Raw genomic sequence first — 26,302 nt, 5'->3', positions numbered from 1 at the left:
ATTAATTAAATTGTAGACTAAATAAAATGTCAATGAGATGTTGCTTATTTGAATATTCTAAAAGGACAGTATGAATAATGAAGAATTGTTTTTATTTTAAAGTAATAAAAAAAACTGCTTGGAAAATGGTCTTGTTTATTAATTAAGGAAAAAGGTATTAAAACACTGTCTACAGCTTCACATGAAGTCTGTACTACATGGGTCTTACACAATGTTAGATACAAATCAAATGTCATGGGATATTTTTTGTCTCCAAGGAAGGAAAGCAGAGCTCTATTATAGAAAATTACATGTTTTTCTTGTTTTCCAAATGAGAAATTATCCAAACAGCCCTGGTTCGTGGTTCAAGGTGGCACAATGGGCTAATAAACCAGCCTGTTTACCTTTAGACTTACTAGTTTATTTTTAAGAGGAAATTTGAAAAAAATTGCCTTAGTCTGACCTTTAGGTAGTACGTGTCTTGTCCAAAACCTTGATATACCTGCTAATTTGTACCGAAAAATGAGGAAGCCAGTAACAATTGGTAGCTTGTCAAAGCTGTGAGAAAGCTTGCAGAGAACCTTCAGTATCCACCCACGATCTTAGGATCATGTCATTATCCAGAGCTTAGCCTGTTATATTTATATGAATGAGTTTATCACCAGATTTCCTTTTAAACAAGGATACTGGAATTAGTAGTTCAAAACCTATTTCCAGAAGGGGGAAAAAAACGGGAATCAGGGTTGTAAAACTCTTAAAGAGGAAACCCAAAACTAAGTCATATTAGGAAAAATGAACAGGCAAGCAAGTCAGCTAACAAACTGAAGTAACTTAATGAAAGAAATGGAAAAATGTTAAACAATGCTGATAAGTGGTATTGGGTAACCCATTAGGTGACCTCATGATTTGAGACTGCTTACAGCAAGTTTTCAGTCTTCATCCCTTTTCCCAGTCTATAATTATTATGAGGCAGCCTTGATTTACTGTATTCGAAAATGTATTTTATAGTTATGATGTAAATCGGTCCTGCTCAAATAGACAAGCATTCATTCCTATGTGACAATCTTTCATAACAACTGCTCTACAGTTTCTACCTAAGAAACAAATATAAATACAACTCAAGATTTCTCTTTGTACAAACATGACAGGGAGCAGGTGTCACATCTCAAGCATCTTTTTTTTTTTTTAATCATTAAAGGATCAACAGGTGGACCAAGTAAAAGAGCATGAGAACAAGTATATAGTCAATCAGTAAAATGGTTCATTGAGATATAATCAACTTTGGAAGTCAGTGCCAAGTTTTATGAACAATTTGGTGATTTAACTTGGATTGGAGTCTACTTGAGCAATTCATAGCATCTTTGCATGTAGTACCTAGGAAAACCCAAATTTAATGCAGAAAATTAGGACTTAGAGGCTGTAATATATGTAAATGAGATATCATTATGTCCTCCCAAAAACCAAGATAAATGCAATAAAAGCAGAGCTGGAACTACACAATGCTAATCAGAGAAAATGAAAATTTGACTTTTATTAACTTAAACTGTTAAAGCTCTCTCAGCTTCATTCAGTCTCAGTGCATCATTCACAGATCTCAAATACAGATATCACAGAAACTAGAAAATGGAAGGAAGACTTCAAACTGCAGTGATATCCATTATGCTGTAAGTGCAGCTTTTAAAACATCTCCCTTAAAATGCATCCAACTTACATTTTCAGTGAGCCATTAGATCTGACTGGCATTACCAAGTTTCTCATATATTCCTGAAGTAAGAAAAGGAGCCAAACATAAGACAGACACAGAATTTACTTTAGAATAGTCAAAATTGACATCATTATGAAATCAGGACAGAAGCTTTATAGAAAGCTCTCGACATGTAAACTTGAGAGGAAGAAACCTGCAAATAGACCTATTCTTGTTCACGAAATTACATAGGGTCAAAACAGCCTCTGATGGGTTCTGAACTGTAGCTCACTGAACAGGGTCTTGTTTAATGAAGTCTCATTTGGAACAAGCCTGCAATCACTATAAACCCCATTTTGCAATCATAGAGCACAAGAAAAAAATATCCCTTATTGTATTTTATTTGCTAGTTTTCTTCCTTCTGGAAGCAGCAGGCTTAAGGGTTAAAAAAAAAAAAAAAAAGAAAAAAAGCCAGCAGCAGGGGCAAACATCCAAAATAATTTGGTGCGGGAGTCATTATTTAGAAAGAACTTACATTTAAAAAAACATGGACTAAAGTAATGATTTAAGGGCAAGATTCTTTACTGTGACAGTTTGTATTTCCTATGTATGTCACCCTCCAAACAGAAAAGTCTCAGTTACTGAACTGCTTCTTACCTGAGCTGATCATACTGTGCATTCTTTGCTGAGCCAAGAGCTGTTCACGTCCAGAAACCCCATCTGAGGAAAAACACGATTCACTCTCGTAAATTGTCTGCAGCATATTCCAATCAGTCTGTACTTCAGCTACATGAAAGATTCATCACTGCACCGTATAGGGGCGTCAGGAACGACCCTCTGTGGTCCTACCTCCTCCACAGAGAGTGGGAGAGAGAATACACTTTCGAAATCAGCAATTTTGTAAGCATTTGTATAAAAATCTATTTTAAAAAGGGGAAAAAGAAAAGAACCAAAAAATGACAATCCACTTTTACACAGCCTGGTCTGCTGCAAAGGAATAGGAAATACACAGTGGACTATGAACCTCTGAGTTTGAACAGTTGTGTTCTGGAAGCCAGCAGCAGGTGGAAGAAGAAATATATTTGTGCTTCAGGCTTTTTTGCAAGGGGGAAATAAAGCCACTAAAAAAAAAAATAATAATAATAATACCAAATAAGCAGTTTCCAGGGACTTCAGCCCCTACGGGTTTAGTTTCAATTACCGTCAGTCTTGACAAGTGTTTCTGTCCCTATGCCCTTCTTTCTCTCTCCCTCTCTTGCTCTGTCTCTCTGCAAAGTTGGCTGAAGCGAGTGATAACTCATTTGCATATGAATCAACAACAGTGTGGCCCACAGGCAACAGAAATAGAACAATGGCTGGCCTGAGCCAAAAATAGGTCAAGCATGGCCGAGTGATTGGAGCCTGTATTAATGCATTTAAAAATACCACAGCAAACACAGCTGTCCAGTCCCTGTCTTTCGAACTGCAATTCTCTACTGCCAATCCACAAAAGTAATTAACCCTTTCCCACTGCCAAGCCTCTCTGCAGACACATGTCTGTGTCTGCGCGCATGCCGCTTTGAGCAAAGAAATAAGAAAGGGAAAACAACCACGATTCGAGAGAGAGAAACATTTCTTGATGTTTGATTTCTATCCATCTTTTTATCAGGTACCCCCCTTGCCCCCACCTAGCCTGGGATGAGTATTTTGTGAAAGGAGTGCAAATGAGGAGGGCTCTGTATTGGTTCTAAAATAATACTGGAAGGTTTTGCTCATAATGTGGTTTCTGCCTCACCCACGCACAGCAATCCTGTGTTCTATTTTTGTTGCCTGTTTCTCTGGCTACGCTGCAGTTGGCTGTAGCACCAGAGTCTTGTTGCCGCTGCCTTTTAGTTTCAGGACCTACAGCAAGCTCAGAAGACGTGGTTTCTGAAACCAATCAGACTGGGGTGGGGTTTTTTGGGGGGTGGGGGTAGGGGGAGAGATATGCTAATGGAAGTTCTATCTTGCACTTTCATTTGTAAGCACTGTGTCCATTTTTAGACTTCTCGATATAGTTTTAAAATAAGTTCAGCAGTACAGCATATTAGTTAACTGCCGTGAACTATTCTATTGACTTGTTAGGATTTGGATAACACTCCTCTCTTGACGCACACCCCCCCGTCACGACCCCTCACCTTACAAGCCTCAGCACTAACAATTTATTCTGCAGCTCTGAGTATTTAAAGAAAACAGAGACTCAAAACAGAAGCTTTTAGACTAGATGAACAATATTAAAATTATTGTGTGCATGAAATGCTGAGATGATTTTTCAGTACCATATTTTAAAAAGGCAGTAAGATGCAGATTATATTTCCTAACCATTATATCTATACATACAAAAGTAGATATCCAACGTTACAAATAATTATTTTGGTTAACCCTGAATAGTACACTGCTGGTTCTGCTCAAAGTAGGATAGCTCTTTAACAGACCATATGAACAGTATGGACTAGCCACAAACATCTAAAAGTTGAAGTACACCGACAGTGCTCCAACTCTGAGCAAGGGGAGGCAATGGCAGCAGGTTAGTAATTAGTTACCCAACACAGACAAATAAGGCAGCAGCGGCACATGCTCAGTCCTTCTAAGACTCAGCTAATCACTAAGCCATTTCAAACACTGGTTTCTTTCTTTCTTTCTTAAAGGTGCAAGGCTACTCAACTATACTCTACACTTCATGTAAAAATCACTTTGTAAATAAAATGATAGACCAGATGAACCAGTTTAAGCAAAGAAGATTCACTGAGTTGGTGTTAGTTACCCAGATTCTGTTTAAGAACCAGCAGAATTGATGTTTTGGTTGCAACGCTCTGAGGGCAACTACTCCACAGTTTCTGGCCCTGCCCCCTGAGAAGTGCATTCTGAAAGCTTTATATAGGCCAAGGGTGCACTATAGATGAGCCCCGCAAGAACAAATTTCAGCTTGCATCCACAGTAGTAAGAGAGAAGTTTAAGCTGAAATGGTTGAGATAGCAATGGCTCTTTGATACACTGAAAGAACATCTAATTCAAATATTTTGTGGACTGTGCTAAATGTATGGAACATATGTACGTACGTACGTACGTGTGTGCGTGCACGTGTACACACATCAGGTGTGTGATGAGTGTGCCAGTGGGACCAACATTTCTCTAATGGAGAAAAGTTTTTGACATATATTTGTATTTCAAAAAGGATGACCCAGAGAATGCCATATGTTGGTTTAGTAATCCAGTATATCAAATCAACAAATCTGGTATTACAGGGTATCATCATGGAGCATATCTAAAAACAGGATATAATGGCCTAAAGTGAGGCACTTAAATACAGATTTCAGTTCCTAAAAGTGACTTGTTTTCCTAAAATGCTCAGCACTCACAATTCTGGTTGACTTTTAAGAGTTATATGTGCCCAGTGACTGAAAGACAAAGCAGACTTTATTTGCAGTAGAAATAAGCATTAAGGTACTTAACTATAGCCCCCTCCCTTTGGCATGTGCATAGAAGGTAATCTATGGAGTTTCTCATACCCGAGTCATCTTTGTAGTGCATACACAAAAACATGAACATTTCACATTTTCACATCAAACACCATATTAAAATAGCATTTACTCTATAAAGTCAATAACTCAAAAGGTCGGACTTCTACAACTAATTTTCCTCTGTGGCACGCATTACGGCCTTGATTCCACAAAGCACTCAAGTATATGCTTAATTTTTAAAGTAGGTGTGTAAATCCATCACTTTTCATCAAAACACTTAAGCATATACTTAAATCCTGTTGGTTTCAATAGCTTTTAAAATGCTATGCTGAATCAGCATCTATAGTGCAGTCTAACTATGTGATCACAAGCGTTTATATATACCTTTATAGCCCCAAAGGGAAAGGATAAAGAATTCACATCTTAGGAAAAGCTGTTTTGTATTTTTAAAGTTATGCATGTTTTAAGTTGTTTTTTTATACAGGAACATGACTTTTTCATTCATTTTTCTTCCAGTGCACTTTCCAAGCCAAGAGAGCTTTAATGATGCTAGTCTTAGGAGTAAACTGTTGGAAGTGATTTAACAATGCTGAGGTGGCTCTACAGGCAATCAGCTACACTGAGGAGAATCTAAAGCACATTAGCAGTACAGAAATCTCATTACAATGCTTCTCTGATTTTTCCTGCAAATGGATACAAATAAATAATAAATACAAAGTAATTAAATTTAAAAAAGCATTAATACAACATTAAGACTGAGACATCAAGACTGGAAATTAGTGAGAGTTAAGATTTCTATTTCATTATTAATTTAGCTGTAATTAGGTAGAACTTTCTATTCCCTCTTTCCTTGTTAAATATAAACAATATATTACTGTTTGGTTTTAATCTAGGCCATTCAAAATACAGGTTCTTTTTCAGTATAGTTCCTATTTAGGCTTACATTACAATCTTCATTTTTGGCATTTCCTTCTCCTTTAATGTTCGTTCCATTATTAAAATTATCATATTACATGGATATTACACATACACAAAATGTCCCTTAAAATACTACCACTGTTTTTAAAAGAAAACCAAACTAATTTAGGTACAACTATAACAAGTCTTCATTACACATCACCAGCATGGTAGGACTCCAGAACCTTCATCACAAATTTGCACCACCCAATTTGTATAACTAGGGCTGGGCAACTAGGGTGATAGCCGTGGGTGCTGACTCTGGGAGGGGCGTGGGGAGGGGAGGTGCAGAAAAACCAACATCTATCTCTGCAACATCAAACAGGCATGCATGGTGCCAGCTAGAAGATGCCACTGCCTGGGGCAACATACACTGCTGCTGCTTCTCTGTAGAGTGCCATGAGCCAGGTCAGGATGTTCAGTTGTGTGTGTGTGGGGGGGTGGGGGGGGGAAAAATCACTGATTTTTTTTTGAGTGAGAGAAGAAAAAAATGCTGTATTTAGCATTTATTCTCTCAGCCAAACCTGAACAGAATTTCACATGGAAAGAAAAAGTAACTTGTGCAGCCCAGGGAATTACCTCTGTCCAGGGTCAAAGGTCTATGTCATACAATGGAACTGTGAAAACTGGTCAGAGAAAAGGTTACAAAATCTTTTGTTGTGCAAATTTTTCAGCAGCCTAAAACATAACAGTCTCTACTGACTTCTCTTTACAACAAAGATTTACTCATATATCCTACATATGTTGCCTAAAGTGTATTTTTGGAACCAGCTGTTTTGGTTTATCACTGCATTTTCCTGCTTGTATATGTTCTCAATAGTGTTGACAAATGTTTTTCTAAAAGGCAAGTCCATAATTCAAGACAGCATTTCACAGAAAGAAATCACAGAGAAATAAGGCTTGAAGGGATCTCCAGAGGTCATCTAGTCCAACCTCCTACCAAGGCAGAATCATTCCTATCCAAACCATCCTATACAAATCCAGATCTAAACTCTTTGTAAGACTATGTCAACCCGGAGTCAACACAATACACTCTAACCTACCGCAGGTAAAACAGGAACCACAGCAGTCAATATCCTACTTCTATAAAAAGTTGTTAATATATGCTGGAAATACCAGTTAGAGGGCAATGCCCCCCCCCCCACAACAGAGAGGGCAAAACCCCCCACAGTCCATACCAATCTGACCACAAGGTAAAATTCCTTCCTGACCCCAAATATGGCTATGAGTCTGAACCTGAGCAGAGGAACAAGACCCTCCAGGCAGGAACATCCTGCTGTAAGTCCCCAACAGGAGCACTGGCACTCCTTGGTTGTAGTCAACACCCAATGTTTAACAGATGTTGACATCCTAGCAGAATACACAACTTAAAGTTAATCATGTGCTTACTGCCGATATGTCAGACTAGCTGAAGGAGAAAAGAAAAACACAGGTCAATGAACTGGAGCCATAACAGATTGGTTGTACCTTGGGACCACTATAGGTTAGCTGGCAAGGTGATGCCAACCCTCTGAAAATCAACAAAGCACCATGTGGGCTCTCCTAAATTTTGTCTTACCTGAATAATTTATTAGGCCTGAACCTTGGTGTATCTGGAAATTAGGGCAAAAAGCAGGTCAAGCGGTCAGAAGACAGCACATGGGAGCAAGGCAGTCCACAGGAGATAGTGTAGGCAGGAAGAGAGGGGTCAGGAAGCCAGTATGGCTTAGGCAGACATCCCTTGGGGGAGCAAGAACAGCGTAGGTCTGCAAGTAGAGAACCAGATTCTGGGCAAGTTCTAGATCTAGATCTTGTCCTAGACCATCAGGACAAGAGATAGAGGAGTCATGAGAGAGTGCTGGCAACCCCTCTCTATTATCTTTTGTTATTATGAGTAAGAGTGAAGTGGATGGAAGACTGCTATTTATAGAAAACAAAAAAGTGACCTAGTACGAGCTCTATTTTAGCGTCTCAGTTCATGCCATTTTTCCCTGCTGTCCTCTTCTGCTCTCTAATCTCTTTCCTCTCAAAACTGTTCTAAAGCAGATAAAGCAGAATGTAAAGCAGTGTTAGACATGCAAACATGCCTCTTATGTCCACTTAAGTATTCAGATATCAGAACCTCAACCTAGAACTGGTCAATAAAGACATTGTGAAACCAAGGAAACCCCTTGGAGTTTTGGATATTAAAAAACCTGGAAAGTTGGTTCAGGTTCTCTGTTTACTGTATTTCTCAAGAAGTTTCTGTGGACCAGAATCCATTCTTCAAGTAAGTCCCATATCCTCTCCTGCCTCCAAGATGGCAAAATGGCACTTAAAAAGCTTTTAGGCATCTCAGGCAACTAAACACAATTCTAATTCCACCCTGCTTAGCAGCCACAAAACCTCCAAGAAGTTTCAATTCCTTATCTCCCTTCATTTTATCTTAAGAGACCTCCAGGGACTAGGCCTAAGCTATTGATCATGCTCAAAGCAAGCCAAAATAGATATTTCACTCCTACCAACACACTGTTGGGATCCAATTCAGTCTGGGAAGCACACTCCATATAATCCCTAAACACTTAGGGCAGAAGAAAACTTTGCCAAAGACTGTTTGAAGCTTAATAGCATTTGCTTAATAGCATAATGGTTAGAGCACTTGCCCAGAGAGTAGGATTCCTAGCTTCTAAAACCTCCTTAGCAGAGGAAGTATGAATATACACACACTGCTTCCCAGGAGAGTGGTCTAGCCACCAAACTTGTGGGTTCAGCAGAGCTGAGCCATCCTCTACCCCTCCTATTGAAGCTGTCAGGCAGTCAAGAAGGCAAGATTTCTGGGACCAGAATGGCAGGTAACACGAAAGTGACTCTTTGGTCTATAGAAGTGGACATTCCCCTAGGAAAGAGAACCCCTGGGTCCTGGCTTTTTAATTTTTCTAATGACAATGTAATGCAACTGAAATTAATAAGAATTTTACCACCGTCTTTCACGAGTACAAAATTTCTCCTGAGGAATTCAGTGAATTTAAACTTTCCTTCTTCAAACCCCAAACTCAGAGCCCCTAACCTGAAACAATTAGGGTCATAAAACACAAATAAAACCAAATAAACATGAACAGAAATCAAGAAACTTTCATAAGTCTGAAAAAACCCACATAGTTATAGGGCAAGATTTCTTGTTTCAAATAATTACATTCCTTCCTTCCTTCCAAAATACTTTTATAAGGATTCAAGCTACTAGAGAAAAACACTTTTACATACACCATATTATGCATCATCTTATTCAAAGAACTTTACACAGGCATCTGAAAGCTGCTTAGTCATTTGGTATGTTTGGCACAGGTCATCCATGTTTCTGAGCCATATAAAAGAGGAGATAAAACACATGCCTCAAGTATGGATTTTCACTTTAGTTGACATTTTGTTATTGTTCCAGGCTGTGTCTTGCAAAAGATTTGTGCTGGTATGTCATCCATGGAAATGTTGACTAGTAAGAAAAGACTCAGGGGCTTTGTCATGTCAAACAAATGCCACATCACTGGATCCTGAAGAATGTACTGCACTCTGAAGCTCAAGAACGGTCTAGAAAGAGAGGCAGACTTTGGGATGCTTGCAAAGACGACTTAGCATCCTTGGGAATCTCTGGATAATTGGGAAAAGAATGCAGAATGCCATTCTGGTTTGCCAAGCCAGTTTACAGATGAAGCGAGGTGCTGCCAGGTAGACTGGATCAAGTTTTGTGGTGACCAGCATCAGAGGAGCAAAGAATCTGCTGTTCAGATTCACAACATTGCTAGTGTGCCCTGTCTGTGGATGGGATGGTCCCTCATGCATCCGACTCAGAGACTATCAATGAACTCGTCGGCACGTACACCTCAGCCTATGAAGAATGAAGGTGCCAACTGAGTTATACATCACATTTTGGCAGTTTCAAATTATAGCCTAGAGTGCCTTCCTTTGTACTCAACATCTGAAAACTAACAAAATCCTGCATATACATATAGCTAAAGAAATACAAAGAACAGACTTCCAGGAGAATATGGAATGAATTATATCACACATGCTGAGCGTATCTTGAGGTGCTCATTCAGACAACCTTTCCATTTAAGGCAGCTGAAGTGGGGGTGTCAAGGCTATGGCCCATGGTCTAGATTTAGCCCATGGAGCCTTATCATCCAGCCCTGATGCTGCCCATAAGTCTTGAGTGGACCCACAGCATTCAAGGTGCATTAGATGGACCCATAGTGCTTGTCCTGGAGCAGCGAGAGCAGATGCCACATTCAGTGCGCACCCATTCTGGGACACGTTAGACATGCACATACAGTGTCTGTCCTGGAGTGGTCACAGCAGGCACCATGTACAGCATAGTCCTGGGCAGCCAGTCCAGGACCATGCCATATGCTGCAGCCACATTACACACAGCACTGTCTGGCGTCTCTGGGACCTGTGCTGGATCCAGCATGGAGCAGATTCTCACCGGAGTGGGTGCCACGTTCAGTGCAATCCTGGTCCAAGACATATTGCACACAGTACCCACTCTGGCAGCTCTGGGTCATGTGCTGGATTTGGCATGGAGGGCTGTTCTGTGCAAGATTTGGCATGCAGGACTTAACCTGGCCCTCCAACTAACCCCACACCACTCATCCAGTCTGCAGGGCTAAATGTGTTTGACACTCCTGAGCTATTGGAATTTTTTCTCCCATACAAACTTATAACATCAGAAGAACAAGTAGCCCTTTTCCAGTTCACTTTAAATGTGCTGTTACATTTAAGGAAATTGATTAAATGCTTAATTTGGGTGAAACACTGACTCTCCTGAAATCAGTGGAAGCACAGTAGAGCCCATTTTAAAACATTTGTGTTTTAATATTCTCAGTGAAACTAGGTAGGAGGAAGTTGACAAAACTTGTGGCATTACTAAATAGTAACAGATTACCTCCAAGTAAGAAGCAAATTCAGAAATCAGGTAATATGTCTAGAACTTTTAACTCAGAACAGGGTTGCAGAACCTTGAAGATGGACCTGAACTTTGGAATAGTAAAAAGCTGAATTTGGGGCTGAGGCCCTGCTCTATAACTAATGTAGTCTCATGGAATTGTCCTCAGCATATCAAATCCTAGGGTTTATTGTTGGCCAATGCATGTGGGAGGGTAACTGAAAAGACTGCTGAGAGAAAACACTTCTTGAACTACCAGACATCAGTATCATCAACTATGATACTGCCTCAACTTTCTCCCTCAGTAGCCTATTCCATTTCCAATTGCTCCAACCACTAAAAATCTTTTGCTGAGATCTAGCATATTTTTTCCTTCCTAAGTCTGTAGCTCTTGTTAATTCTTCTACTGCTTCTTGGAACCAGTACACTTATACTGCTGCTTTTAGACCAGGTCTACACTAAGGAAACAGGAGTATTTTTACAAGAGGGCTGGGGGGAGTCAGGACTCTAGAGCAGGCAGCTCAGCAGAGAGCTTTGCAGGCTTTTTTAAGTGAATGTAAGCAGGGATTGTCAGGATCAGATAGGTGGGAGCAGAATCTGTACTGTGCATAGAAGAGTCCTCCAGCTTTCCCTCCCCCATGTTGTCTTTAAGTCCAACTAAGGCTGGGCAGAGGGTGTGCTTGCATGCTTCTTGGCACCTAAATGCAGTGTGATTCAGGCAGGGAACAAGCTAAGAGCAGAACATGCCCCCTAACTGCTTTAGCACAGGGCTTTTCCAGTCTGAAGCATTTAAGGGATGCATTCTGCTCCCTGCTTGGCTAGGAATGACATATAGTCCCTTGCCCTGTGGGAGGGCAAAGAGGAGAAGCAGCAAAGCACACCAGGATTTTGAAGAAGGGCTCTGTCTACTGTCTGCACAGACGTTCCGTCTCCTGAGAGAGATTCTCTGAGAAGCCACTTCACTCAGGCTGCTCCCAAGTTATAAGTGGTCACTTTTACTCTGGGAGAAAAATTACAAACTTCTGTACACTCATGGGTTCTCCAAAGAAAGCAGGGACTCTCCCTAGAGAAACTGAACATCTGTCCAAGCCCTAAGACACTCTGTGGTATAGACAGTGCAAGTCTCATCTGTATGCAGCTGGTGCAGGGAAACTTCAGGTTTGCTTCAGATATATGCAAAGTTAACTAGTTTCAGTTCACTTTTATTTTGTTTCATTTGAATTCCAGAATCTGAGTTTGTGGTTTGAAGAAGAAAAAAAAAGTTAATTCATGGATGTGCTGAGATATCACATAGAAAGCTCTCTCCTTGTAAAAATATGGCCATTTTTCCTAGTACAGCCATGAATGTTCTCACACTTTTCCAAATCCTCTTTACTGTTGCCCCAAGTTCTGCTAGGACTTCTGTGGGCACTGCTTTAATAGCAAATCATGAAACGAGCACTGCATCATTAAGAGAACATGAGGTGTAGTTTATCTGCAAAAGGTAAGGAACTTCTCTGTATCTTGGGAGACAAATGAATATGTGCTAAGCTATGACTAATGTTTAATCTGACCACGGGTGAGCAAAAGCAGTCCCAACCCTGATCAAAAATAAATGTGTTTGTAATAGCAACAATACAGAAAACCATGCAAGTAAATTACCAGTGCTAGGAAATGGGTACACGCTTGCTCGAGTTGTTTTTAACAATAAGTAGCACGAACAGATAATACACTTTTTTCTAAAAAAAGCATCCTTACCTTTACAAGATTAATTTGCTTACCACTGGGAAATGATGTTTTTCCCCTTTTGGGCAGTGCTCACGCAAACAACACAAATTTTATAGTTAACAAGCAACCTGCTTACAATAAAAGTAAAATGTTAACTGTATTTAGCCCATTTCTAATAAAATGCACCTTAAACTATTTAATTGTCTTACACTCTTTATGGTTGTAGTCAACCAAATATTATCAATGCTTTATAATCTGTTCTCCCATGACTATGCCCATGCAATAAAGGGCCTATACACAATTCAAATCATGTACTTTTAGCAACTGATATCCCAAAATGGGATTAAGATTTATACACAGTTAAAATGGGATTAAGGCCTGGATTCTGTGTATATCTAATTCAAGACTGAGTGCTTTGCCAAGGATTTACCAAGTTGGACTAAATCATTGCATTCACTTTTAGTAGTCATGACCAGGGATCCAGGTTTTCTGTTTGCCACAGGAAAATGGAGAAAAATGCAGATTTTCCCCTTTGCCTAAGGAAAATAAGGATTTTTCATTTTAACAGAGAAACCCACAGATTTTGCAGTTTTGCAAGCAGCTGTCTGCAGGCTGGCACAGTTCCAGCCTGCAAGGAGCTGGGAGGAGAGGGAAGAGGATGGTCAAGTAAGGGGCACCATGTGCATGTATATGTACATGGCTGCCAGGCAGTCTGGAGAACAGCCCCAGCAGGTAAATCTGGAGCAGGGTTGGGGGGGGGAGACTGAGGCCCCCATGACTGGGGGGGGGGCAAGCCCCTGCCACTGTGCGCACTGCCAAGGGGGCAGAGGGGCCTGTGCCCCCCAGATCTGTGTGCAGGGTGGGGGAGGACATGGGCTGCCTGCTGTGGGCTCAGGCTCCCCATCCTGCTGCTCCCACCCTCACCCCTTGGGGCCACCACAGCCCAGCGGGTGCAACCCAGCACTGCTGCTTGCTGCCACGGGCTCTGCACTGCCTTGGCAATGCATCCCCTGCTGGCACAGCAGCAACAAGAGGCACAGCCCCACGCTGCCACCTCTGCTACTGCCACACGGAGAAGGGATACCTCACCAGGGCAGCCTGGAGCTCACAGCAGCAAGCAGTTTCCCCACGCAGCCCAGCTCTGCCCTGCAGCTCCGGGTTGTACCTGCTAGGCTGCAAAGACCCCAGGGGACGGCAGCGAGGCAAGGAGCCCAAGCCTGCAGCAGGCAGCCTGCACTTGCTCCTGTCCCTACCCCACACACTGATCTGGGGGGCACGGGTCCCTCTCTGCTCTCCCAGGACTGCGCGCAGTGGTAGGGAGCTGGGCCTACCTGAGCCCGCAGCAGGCAGGCAGTGGGGTGGGGAGCCTGGCTCCATGCTCCACTCTGCTGCAACAGCTACTGCCTCCTGTGGGTAGCAGCCAGGGCTTAGGTGCTGCTGTGGGGGGCAGTGGGTTCCTGGGCCCGTAGCCCTGGCAGCTTGGGGACCCCTCCAGCAGGGCTGGGGGGGGCAGAAGGCTGTGGGGGGGGGTAAGGGGCACCAGCAGAGGTGGGGGGACTATGGAGGGAGTGAGGGGCAGAATTGAAGGGCACCAGCAGGGCCAGGAAGGCTGTGGGGCAGGAGGGGCACTAGCAGAGCTAGGGGGCTGTGGCTTGGGAGTAAGGGGCCTGAACCTGTATACTGTGAGGTAAGGGGGAAGAGGGAACTCTGATTTTCCATGATAAAAAACGCCAAATCAAATACCAAAATGTATAGGCATTTAGAATTTATTTTATTATAGTGATTGAGGCGCTGGTAGGCTTCCAAATTGCTTTAAATTGTAAACATATCAAGAAAACATTGTGTTCAACTGATACCTATATATATAGTGGTCTTTCATTTTAATAATGGATTTTGGCTTTTTAAATCAGAGAATCTGCAAATGTTAGCAAAAAATTTGTGATTTTTTTTTTTTTTTTTTTATCAGGGAATACCAGGAACCCTGGTCATGACAGGTACTGCCTCAAATACCTCCAAACACAGCAAAGAACTAGTGACCAGCAGTTCAGCTGGGCATTTGCTGTTAGAGGCCCCACCTGGGAATTCAACTATCTATCTATGGCAGTTGTTCTCAACTCTTTAAGATTTGAGGCAGCCCTCAATAGACTCAAAGCACCTTTCCTGAAGCCAGCTCTTACTTTTCACTTTTTTTTTTTACTACAAAAAAAAAAAAAAAATAATAGAGCAATTCTTCTGTTGCAAAGAGCTCAGAAAGATAGCAACATGGTAGAACAATTTTAACACTGTGGAATTCTAAGTGAAAACTGTATTTATCTTATGAATTATGGGTGCCTGTACATGTGTGGGAAAGCTGCTCTGATATGCTGTAATTACGCTTGATTAAACATGATTCATCTAATTAATGCACTCCAGCCAGCTTCCATGTTTCGTGTATCAATGAGCTTTAGTTAAAGCAGAACGGTTGTGGGGGTGAAGTGTGGGGATGCTGATACAATGACGCTGTGGGCACTTTAGTTAGAGCGGCTTTCAGAGTTGCTCGAATTAAAGTCCCGTCCCCCCCCCCCCCCCCCCCCGGTACAACAGGCACTACCCCGTGGGTCAGAATCACTGATGTAGGAGAGCACAAAACTGTGGGGCTCTGGTCCCTAGGGGAGGCAGGGGCAGTGATGCCCTTACAGTTGCATGGGAAATGGCTTCAGCCCCAAACTCAGCGTGGGTTGCTGGGTGGGGGAGGGGAGGAGGAGTGGGCGGGAATCCTGTGAGCCCTTCCTGGAGCTGCTCCAGTGCATGGTCCTGGGGTTTAGACTGAACTGGTGCAGGGGAGGGACACAATTTGCCCTGCTGATCTGGGCCAGGAATGCAGAGTGCACAGCTGGCACCACCTCCCCCCAGTAACTCAAAAACACCTCTCCTGCTGGGGCAGGGCCAGCTAGGGAGCAGGGCTGAGCTGTAGCTCCCTGCAAGGGGGAGGGGAGCTAGCGGGGGGCCCGCAATGTTCTCTGGGACGCTGGTAGACAGCGGCCTGCCTTCGTTCACATGTGGACCAAGTGCTGACATTCAATTCACTGGTCTAGCCTAGACTGAGTAAATCTGATACTACATCAATCCAGGTCTATCTTTGACTGGGATCTGCCATTTTTAAAGCAGTCTATGTGCCCCAAAATTCTGCTCTGTTATGGGTATACACTGGTTTCCAACCACCTAAACTGGAAAAAGTGTAATGACTGTACCTGGCCATTATGTTCTCATTTCCCTGGAACGTATATACCACTATGTAACACAGTTTGTGAAAACTGCAAATTCAATGCATTGTCTAGTGACTGTTTTCACATTACTTCTGCCTTTTGTGTGTGGCACAATGCTTCTTGCTGGAAAAGCATTTTAGAACTTTTACCATCAATTGTTGGGACTCGCCACTCAACTGATTCTTACTGCACCTGCATCAACTGATAAGCATTGGTATTACAGCCCCAAATGTTCAAGTCGTCTTTGATATCATCACGTTATTACACAGTTCCATTGAAAGTTGTGCTGAAAAGGTTCTAAAAGGATTTGTCTCTAAGAGGATGAAGCTTTTTCTAGAAAAAAAATCTAGATGGTCTAAAATGTTCATAGAATAACTAATAAATATTCCCTTCAAATATCTGACTCTTGGTTTATGCAAGACTAGTAGAAGCTTTAAACTTTGTTTTAAATCTGAGACAGGGATGGATCTAGGATGGACTCCTGGATCAAAAAAATTGTCAACGTTTCTAACAATCACCTTGTCGGCTTCATGGTCAATTTTGAGGGCATCAGTCTACGTTATTTTATTTTCATACATAGACATGGACCAAATTTTGTCGGAAAAGGTAAACATTCTTTGGCTGTTACTTTTTATAATTTCAAACCAAACTACTTTCCCCAACTTTGATCAAATACACTCTTTCCTCCTCAACTTCAATACACATATTTGCAGTCAACATTTCAGATTGCATTGACATTACCGGAGAGGCTGATATTCTAGACAATCTGTCCACATTTTTTGCTAAGCTTTATACTGATTTTATGGGGAGGAAAGGGTTGGTTGCTTTCAGTAACTATGAAAGAATAAACAGGAAACACGAGGGGTTACCAAGTGTCCTTTTGCTCAGTATACAAATATTATATAAACCAGACTAGCCAATCTTCGTGTTAATGAAAGATTTCTAACATTTGCAGTTTTAATTTTGCCCACAGATAGCACAGATTTTAAAAGAGTTGGTCCTTGTCATGTTGACAAGTTTATCATACTTGTCTTCATACACAGTTGAACAACCTAACCTGAGTATATTTCATTTTGCTCATTGTTGTCCTGAACCAGTGCTCTATTTCTGACTATTCCAGATGAGCTGTTTCAATAATGAACAAGGTAACGTTAGTTCCTTTACCTGAAGCAATAATATGTTGTAGGTTGTCAGAAAGTGGGGCCTGCAGCAGTTTCAATTTTGCTGTGCTAGGAGGAAAACATTAGTTTCACTCATGTAACAGAAAATTATGGTTATTTTTTACTTCCTACGTTTCTAGTTTTTTAAGGAATATGAGTAAAGGCCACATATAGCAGCACAATCGTGGTGTACTGCCATATTAATATAACTATATCAGAGGAGCCTAAACATTAGGGCAAAATTAATGACCAATTAATAAATTATGCATAACAGTTAATTTCCAAAGAGCAAAAAACATACTAACAAAAAAAAAGACAGCTCCAGTAATATGGGTAAGCTTGGGACTTACTCTTGGGTCAGTTCTCTGATCTGCCACAGAATGTATGCGTCATGTTGATCAAATAACCACTCAGGTCACCCACTATAAATTATCAATAAAAACTTCTTCACCTCAGGAGGAAATTGTGAAGATAAATACATTAAAGATTATGGGACACTTAGCAGTGTGACAGTTCTATAGAACTCTTCAGCCATCAATAGTCATGTGTAAGTTGCCTTTTACTACCAGAAATTGGTACACCTGAATCTGCTGAAATCATCTATGCTTTTTATAAATCTAAATTATTTCAGAAATATAGACACAGTTGTAAACAAAACCTTGCTCAGTCTCCCAGTAGTATGTGGCTATGCAGATGCTACTTAAGACAGTAAATAAAACTACCAACAGCCCTTCCTTACATGCTTTCCTTTTTTAAAACTGTTGTCTTTAATCAACCTTCAGAACATAAGTGGCTACTTTCAGAGTGACGGTCCACCTGACTCTCTGGGTCCTGTCTTTCTGTTAGAGCTGCTCCCATTCACTAAGCGGAACAAAATGCCTCTTAGGAATTCTCCTATAAAAAACCTTTGCGAGCAATGAAACAAACTAAGGGTAATAATACATGTCTAACACGTTAACAAAAATATGTTTCATACTTAATGTATGTAACCCTTCTGCCGGGCACCGGTTGGCAGCACCAAGGGCTGGGTTCAAATTTTGCAATACCCAATAAGTTTTTACAGTGGCTTGAGCCCCTACCCAGAAATCTGGGATCACTGAATTTGGTTGGGGGTCCTGTATAAACAAAATCCCCTCCTCGCAAGCAGCATAAACACAAAGGACAGATTTATTACAGAAAACAAAGGCAAGGGAAACAAAGGAACACAACAAATGCAATGTGAAACACTATCTACTACAAGGTATAGTCTATATGGGCATTTTCAGACGTGTGCAATGCAGCGCCAGGAGCTTTTGAAAGCGCCTGCTGCTGTTTCACATGCATTTGTATAAACGGTGAAATGTGCATTAGCTCTGAGAAAATGTTGGTGGCACACTTTTGAACTAAAACACATTGAAGGTGTTTTAGTTCAAAAGTGTACCACTGCCATTTTCCCAGCACTGATGCACGTTTCGCTGTTTATACAAATGTATGCGACGCAGTGCCGAGCACGTCAGCTTTCATGCAGAGCAGACTCGGTTAATCAACGTGCTGGATCTCTGGCGTGTTGCACCACAAAAAGGTATGTGTATAAATTCCCTGGGCTGCACCCTATTTTGGGAAGATTTCCCCTTTCCCTGGCAATCTGAGACTGAAGGGGCTCACCCAAAAGGTTAGTCCTGAGGCCTGTACCGCTATACCTGCCCACTCAGCAAAACAGGCTGGACAGGGGCCCACACCAGAGACTTCAATGAGCTGCTCCTTGGGTTCATTGCACCACGGGGAGTGGCTAGAGAGTGTAGGTCCTTCTGCAAAGCAAGGGGCCCTTTGCTGCTCTGTGGGTAGCTGCAGGCTGCTAATCTCCACTTCTACATGGTAGCTTTGAGGTAGAGACTTGTGGCGGCACCCCCCCCCCCCCCCCCCCTCCCAATTCCTAATCCCAATCCACAGCTCTGCTAGGGCAGAAGAGCTAGAAAAGGACTCAAAGAGGAACCAGGCCTACCTGTACTGGGCCTGGACTAAGCAACAGAGATCCAGGCCTATCTGCACCAAAGCCTGGAATACAGAGGGGGTTCAGCCACATAAACCAGGCTGAGACCAAACAGCTGTAAAACAGCAAAGGCAGATACAAAAACAAAAAAATACAATCATATTTAAACTAAAACCATACAGGCAACAACACGCTTTGCAATACAAAAATACTTGTACAGGTTGTGTGTATTAAACATAAAAACAACATGTGGTTAAACATCTGGCTTCAAATCTGCATCATATGATGGACTAATGAGATGAATGGACGCCCATTCTTCCTCCATTCAGCTGTAGCCTCACAGCAGTGTTCACCTGGCTCTGCATTTGCAGCCTGAGCTTTGGATGGATGATTAGTGTTCTTTCTATTTTTGGTCTAAGGACACTTTAACAATGCTTGACAATGATGAATTGCTTTTTTTATGACAGGGAAGGCATAAAGAAGGGCAACAAGGACGATTAGTGGAGGGGCTTCCATATTAGAAGAGACTAAAGAGGATAGGCCTATTCAATTTAGAAAAGTCATGCTTGAGGGGATACATGATTAGTTTACAAAATACTGAAAATGGTGAAGAGAAAATAAATAGGGATTTATTATTCACTGTTTCTCACAGTACACGAACTAAGGGTAGCAGGTAGTATGTTTTAAACTAACAAAAAGAAGTTTTTTTAACATAGTGTGCAATTAAAGCATGGAACTCATTCCCACAAGACGAGGGAATGCAGTTACGCAAGCTGACCTGATAGTTTAATCAGGTACAAAAAAGTGATTGGACAAATTCATGGAGAAAAGGTGCATCAGTAGCTATTGAACTTGGGAGTTAGGGGTACATCCTCTCAATCCTTCCTAGACCTTAAATACTGGAGTTTTACAAGTAAGAGAGGAAAAAACTTTGGTCATACTCGCTTCACTTTCCCTTTCAGAATCCATTCTCTGCCAATGTGACAGGATACCAAGCAAGATGGACCTATGGTCTGACCCAGTAAATGGCAGTTCTTATATTCTACAGAGACAGAGTAATGGTAATATTACTACCGTTATTATCCTGGTTAATGGGAGTTACCTGTATAAGGGATACAAGTCTGTTGCATCTCCCAGTTTGCGAGCCAAAAGCTCAAATAAGAAAAGCTCATGCTTTAGCTCTGGAGGTCTCTGGTTCAATCCCCCATGTCTAGCAAGATGGCAATATCCTGCACAGAATCTCTTGGGACCAAGAATGGCTTCATTCATCTCTTGCCCCTAAAACCATCTGTGGTAGTAGCTAAGACTATCCCACCAACATCCTTAACCAGAAGGGTTAACCTCAAGGGCCCTGCCTAGACTAGGAAACAGATCTAAATGTCAAAGTAAACAGTTGACTACACACACTGAAGAACAATGTGTTATTATTTCGTTCAGATAAACAGAATTGTCTGTTCCTAAAATAAAATGAATCCTGTCTACTCCCACCTTGCTCTGTTGCATGTGATTCACACAATGGGACTCCTGAAAATTGCATTTCACAGCTGCTTACTGCTTCATAATATAGACAAATAATCATATGAAGACTAACCTCTTTAATTTAATATTCACTGCAGTTCTTACTGTTTGTAAGCCAGGAAAGTATCAAAATCTAGTCGCACATCATTTTCCCTACTCATCATTCCTCTACTTAGAGATGCATCTATGTTAGCTAATTTTATTTTACTGTATTTACTCAAATATAGGATGACTCTTTTCTTCTCACTTGATAAGGAGAGAAAAAGCCCCTCATCTAAACTGCATACAAGAAAATCTCACTAAATACACTGTCTATCATTAAATTGCTGCCAAAAGCAGAATGTGCTCAGTACTGGAAACCAACTACAAAGTTAATTAAATGCAGGCAACACTGAGTATGACTATAAAATGGCCCACATTGAGCAAACAGGCTGATGGGAACCTCTTTTGTTTTTGGCCCTTAAAAAAAGGTGGGGGGAGAGCAGGTGTTCCCTCCACAAGGAACTGACACCAGGCCTGCAGGTACTGCAAGATCAGGCCAGTACCAGGAGTGCCGGAGCCAGCCCAGGCACCCTCCTCTTAGTGCCAAAAATGCTTGATCTTGCCAAAAGCCCAGGATGCTGATGGGAATCTAGCTGCTTTTTTTTTTGTTTGTTTTAAGAATTTTTTCATGTTAAGACTACAGTACTTGGAGTACTGTAGTCTTAATACTACTTTCCCATTGATCTAGAATTTCCAAGAGCACAATCAGCTGAATTCTTTTGCAGCAAGTGCTTTTTCAGGTGACTGCCAAACAGCTTCAGAGAAAACCTTGCAGCCATCTGAAGTCACATTTGTTCCAAATCCATTATTCTCTATGTCACTATGTACATAACTGCAATTTCTGTCATCTCTGGTATCCAATAAGTTCAAGGTACTCATTGAAGAAAAGTTGATGCAAAATATATTCATCATGGCTCCCGTTATTCTCCTAGAGCAGGGGTAGGCAACGTTTGTTGGCCGGAGTGCCAAAGAAACCACGCCTACCTTGGAAGGTGCCGGAGTGCCACAGAGCCCAGAGCAGCTGTTTGCAGCCTCCCAGCTGCCTGCTGCGAGCAGCCTGGGCTCTGTGGCTGGCAGCAGCTGCTTAGAGCCTGGGCTGGCTGTGGTGTGCCGAGCAAAATGGCATTGCGTGCCATGCTCGGCATACGTGCGGGGGTTGCTGACCCCTGTCTTAGAGTAACAAACCATCTTTCTCACTGACTTCTCTTTCACTGCTTGGCAGATCTGTTCTCTTTCATATTATTTCTGCAATGTTTTCATATTTCTATTTTCCACAGAGTACTTCACAGTCCCTTACCGCCAAAGCTTCAGATTATTACTTCTCTGATCTAATAGTTTTCTGCCTCCAGATATTATCTCTTTGTTTCACAATTTAGTTTCCTATTCTTTGATCCATGAAGTCACATCTTACTCTGAGATCATTTAGCCCTCGTTTATGTCAGACAATTTTTCATTTTGTGCTATCCAAAAACACACTCCTCATACAGTTGTTTCCCAGTTGGGCTTGTACTTTCATCTTTCCTTATCCTGTGTAAAATGTGTCCGACTGTGTTTTTTTTTTAAACTACTGAAACTCCTTCTAGCTCCTTAAGCTGAAGAAAACTTCAACCACACTCAAGTTACCCCTCTTGTTCCTCCCTTCTTCTTAGAGGGAAGATAGCTATAGTGTGCTACAAATTAATCCAATTTAATTTTTTAAATTTTGAAACCACTACTATTTTGTGCCTCAACCTTGTCTCAGGAAATCTGGCACTTCATATACCACTCACTACAAGGAGGGAGAGCATGCCCTGTTTGCTGCTTATTCAAATGTCAAAAACAATTCCTGTGCTGAACAAGCCAAGCCAATGCAATTTGAAAGCCAATGCAATTTGAAAGCCTAGACAACAGTAAGAGAAAACTGTCAAAGGACACAAAATGCACTATGATCCTAAAGACTCAGCATTTCAAAGCTCCTAACAAGACACTGACAAATATAACAAGAAGTTTGTGCATTTCAAGTCCACAGTTTGTAAATCTTGTCATAGCTGTCTTCCTTTACACTTTTTGGGAAACTAAGAAGCAGTAGCATAATTAGGGACAGTAACTGGGGGAGGCCCCTTTTGGCCCTATCCTGGCCCTCCAGTGCTCAATGGACCCCACCCTTCCCAGCCTCTGCTCTCCAGCAGGGCACAAAGCTTGTTAGTTATATCTCTGCTGAGGAAGGTGTTAAAAACTGTTTCTATTGTAATTAAGTTAAATTTAGACTTTCTTTCCCCATGAAAAGGCAAGCTGCTTTCCTAGCACATGACGAAAGAGAAGGAAAAGGGAGCTGCCCAATGTGCAAGGAAGAAGGGGGCGTGGTGAGGTGGTTCCGAACCATGGACGGTTACTATGGAGCACTCAGAAGCTTGCTAGAAAAACAAATAAATGCTGCATTTTAGAAGAAAAAACCCACATTTTTATCAGTCTGAAACAGACCTAGATAGGATGGTTTAAAAGCATATGATCAACCCCACCAAACAGGCTGTAGACCTTAAGGATAAGTTTCCATAGCATGCAGCAAGATTCTGAAAATCATACATTTCAGTCATTAGTTTAAGAGCTATTTTAGAAAGTCCAATGTTTCAATATTTGTCTTGCTTTCCATGCATGGGCTTGTGTTTCAGCTCTATCTTGCTTAGAACGTGCTCAAAAGAAGTAGCAGAGGATCAGAGTGTGTTGTACCACTCGCTTGCATCTTTGAGCAAATCCCCTGCTGTCAACAGGACAGTGCCTGCAAGTTCTCCAACCGTTACCCCTTCTCTCGTTCTTCTCTGGCATGCCAGCCACCTGCTGCTTGCTGAGGAGAAGCTATATTGATCACCCAGGCAGTTCTCCCTTTAACAGTTCTATTTTCCTGTGGATTTGCAATTACAATCATCTAACCAAATGTCCACTACATTCTTTCAAAGGTAAGGTCCTCAGGGCAGGCAACTTGTCTTATTTCTGTATTGGTGAAGAGCCAGATAGAGGTGTGATGTCATACGATTAACAATGAGCCAAATCTAGGGCCCACTTTATGTACATGAAACTTAACAGGATTACTTAAGTGCAGGAAGTTAAGCACATGCCCAAGCATTTGCAAGAGTAGAATCAGCACTCCCATTTGTTATTAATCAAATAATGCTATTAAATCATACCATTATGAAAATTATTAGTATTTTATATTATTATAAACCATAGCATAAAAAAATTATAGTATTGTTATATACCATACCATATTTGTTGCAATATATACCATATTTGTTGCAAAGGAACAAAAGAATGCTTATTCGCAGACAAAGAGAAAGAATGTTAGTAACGCTCGAAAACCAACAACCCCCCAAACCTTGCCTCAGTGACTCAGTCTGTGTTTATGACAAACCAAACTTTTTAGAAGTAACAACAACAAACATGCGTGAGGTCCTACCTTCCTACTAAGACGTACAACCCTTGTGTTTACAGGTGCCTTGTGCCAATTTAGCAAAAAATAGTAAAGAAATTACTAGTTTATATTAAAAGAGGAACCTAAAATAAGCCTTATGAGCTAATGTTAGAGGCATGCAAAGCACTTGGTTAAGTAACATCTATAATATGTTATTGCCTTCAGCTCTGACAACTCTTTGCTCAGCTCTATAAACACTTTGGTAAAGATGTAGAGAAGAGCATCAGCAATAACCATTACTCCAGCTCTTAGGAATCTTGCGCAAACTTTTGATTTCCATATTTAAGAAATATTGCTATAATTTTCTCTCTTTCTTACTTGGTTTCAAGAAAATCTTGATGCCTCAGTTACAGCAGCTCATTTGAACACCTGTTCTCTTCTACTTAGTCATGTGAAAATGGGGCTCTTTGGGTATAGCAGGCTTCATCTCCCCAAGATGCAGTCTCTCTTGCTGTTCTTACATTAAAAGTATGGATTAAAGATATGGTTGCTCTTAGCTCCCACCCATCCCCACAAGCATGATTTAGAAGCTCACAAAAGATGAAGTGGAAAATCCAAAATTAGAAACATGCCACGACTGTGATGTTTCTAGCAAGGAGCCCAACCTTGGAAAGCACTGACTGCCTGCTCCAAGGTACTAAGCCATCGATCCCTTCAGGTCCCACTGGGGGTGGGATTGAATGCTCACAGCACTTTACAGATTTGAGCTGATTGACAGTTTATCAGAAAATCAACAGCAAGAATGAACAACCTAACAGAATGAAAGGGCATTTGGAAAGATTACTTCAGAGAAGCACTGTGGAGCTGTAAGTGGATGGAACTTCGTATTACATGTGGGGATGCACTTATGGAGTGTCACATTCTGGCTGATCATTTTCAGATTCAAACTGTTCCAGACAGTGATGGCAAATTCCCATTCAGGAGCTGAGAATGAACACAGAAGTTCAGAAGTGTAAACAAAACTGATGTCAGATCATAAGGTAAAAACTTCTAATCAAATCTGTGAGATGTAGAAATGTTGATTATTCATTTTATTAGTAGGGCGCAGCAAACTACAGTCCGCATCTAGCCCACGAAACAATTTTATCTAGTGCACAAAAACAGAATATCGGTGGGAATTTAGCAACAGGGATCAAATCAGCAGCAAGGGAGATAGCAGCAATGTGAGAGGAGGAAGAAGCCTGTATTTGGACTGAACTCTATTAAACGGCAAGTCCAAGGGGGGGTGCAATGATGTAGTTATACCCCATTTGATTCCTGGTGCATCCAAAGTTTAACAACTGCCTGGCAGCAGCATTTCTTTTTAGACAACAGTCCTGCTGCACACCCCTGCAGACTGTTTTTAACTCTCGCTAAAAGCATTAATTCAGGTGTGGAAACATTAACTTAGTTGAACATCAACTTGGGTGTGGAAATAACTCAGTGAAGTGTTAGCTGCACTGTCAAGATGCTCAAGGAGGCTAGATTTTATTTTACAAATCTGAAAAAGAGATGTACATTTAATTCCAATGACTACAGGGCTAATGGAACAATGCACTTTGATTATTTTTTGCCTAACTTGTGTTTTTATACATAATATATGATATAGTAAATTAGCACATTCCAATAAAGTTATATATGTATGTTTTTAAATCTGAAACTGAATAATATAGTCTTAGGCCACTAAAAGCTTCTAGTGTCTAGAGCTTCTAGAGAAAAGTAGACATTGTGTTGATGCACCGTACCATCTGCATCCACCATTTCAAAATCCTAGATCCACCTATCACTCCATTAAAAGGTTGTTGACTCTTATACTAGAAAAGTTAGATACACTTTAAATGAATAAAGACACCTGTCCCAATGTTTCATTAGGAACATTGTGGCTAGGGACAGAAGTTACACATAAACCAGTTTAAAGTGATCGGACGCTGGTTTAAACTTTTAACAGAACAGAAACTCAATGAACATAAGCCAGTTTCAAAATGGCTAAAACTGGTTTAAGGTAAACCTGGTTGAATGTTGTATCAGACTTAACCAATTTGGGTCAAACCACCTTATGAAACTTCTGTCCCAGACCCCTTCCTGGTTTGAGTTAAATCACAGTCCCCCAGCATGCTTTCCAGCCCTGGGCTGGGCTGTGTTGTCTGCTCCAGAGAGCAGGGCTGGCCCACACCTCTGCTCCCTGGCTTGAGCAGTGAGGGCTGGCTGACAAAGGGGTGGTGGGGCAAGCTTAGCTGGGGATGC

General features: G+C 41.4%; 1 protein-coding gene across 2 annotated transcripts in view; it reads right to left on the bottom strand.

The window, feature by feature from the left end:
* HDAC9 (histone deacetylase 9) overlaps window positions 1-26,302 on the bottom strand; it is a 511,347-nt gene that overhangs the window by 132,445 nt on the left and 352,600 nt on the right. The window contains exon 3 of one of the 2 annotated variants that reach the window (XM_006018926.3): window positions 2,321-2,383. In XM_006018926.3, the coding sequence (XP_006018988.1) occupies window positions 2,321-2,383 (63 nt within the window). Of the gene's footprint in view, window positions 1-2,320; window positions 2,402-26,302 lie in introns of those variants that run through there. The other variant, XM_025198228.1, reaches the window with a different exon arrangement.

Source organism: Alligator sinensis, unplaced genomic scaffold (genome assembly GCF_000455745.1).
Source record: "Alligator sinensis unplaced genomic scaffold, ASM45574v1 scaffold123_2, whole genome shotgun sequence".
Taxonomy (NCBI): domain Eukaryota; kingdom Metazoa; phylum Chordata; order Crocodylia; family Alligatoridae; genus Alligator; species Alligator sinensis.
This window is presented reverse-complemented; position numbering and strand designations above follow the sequence as displayed.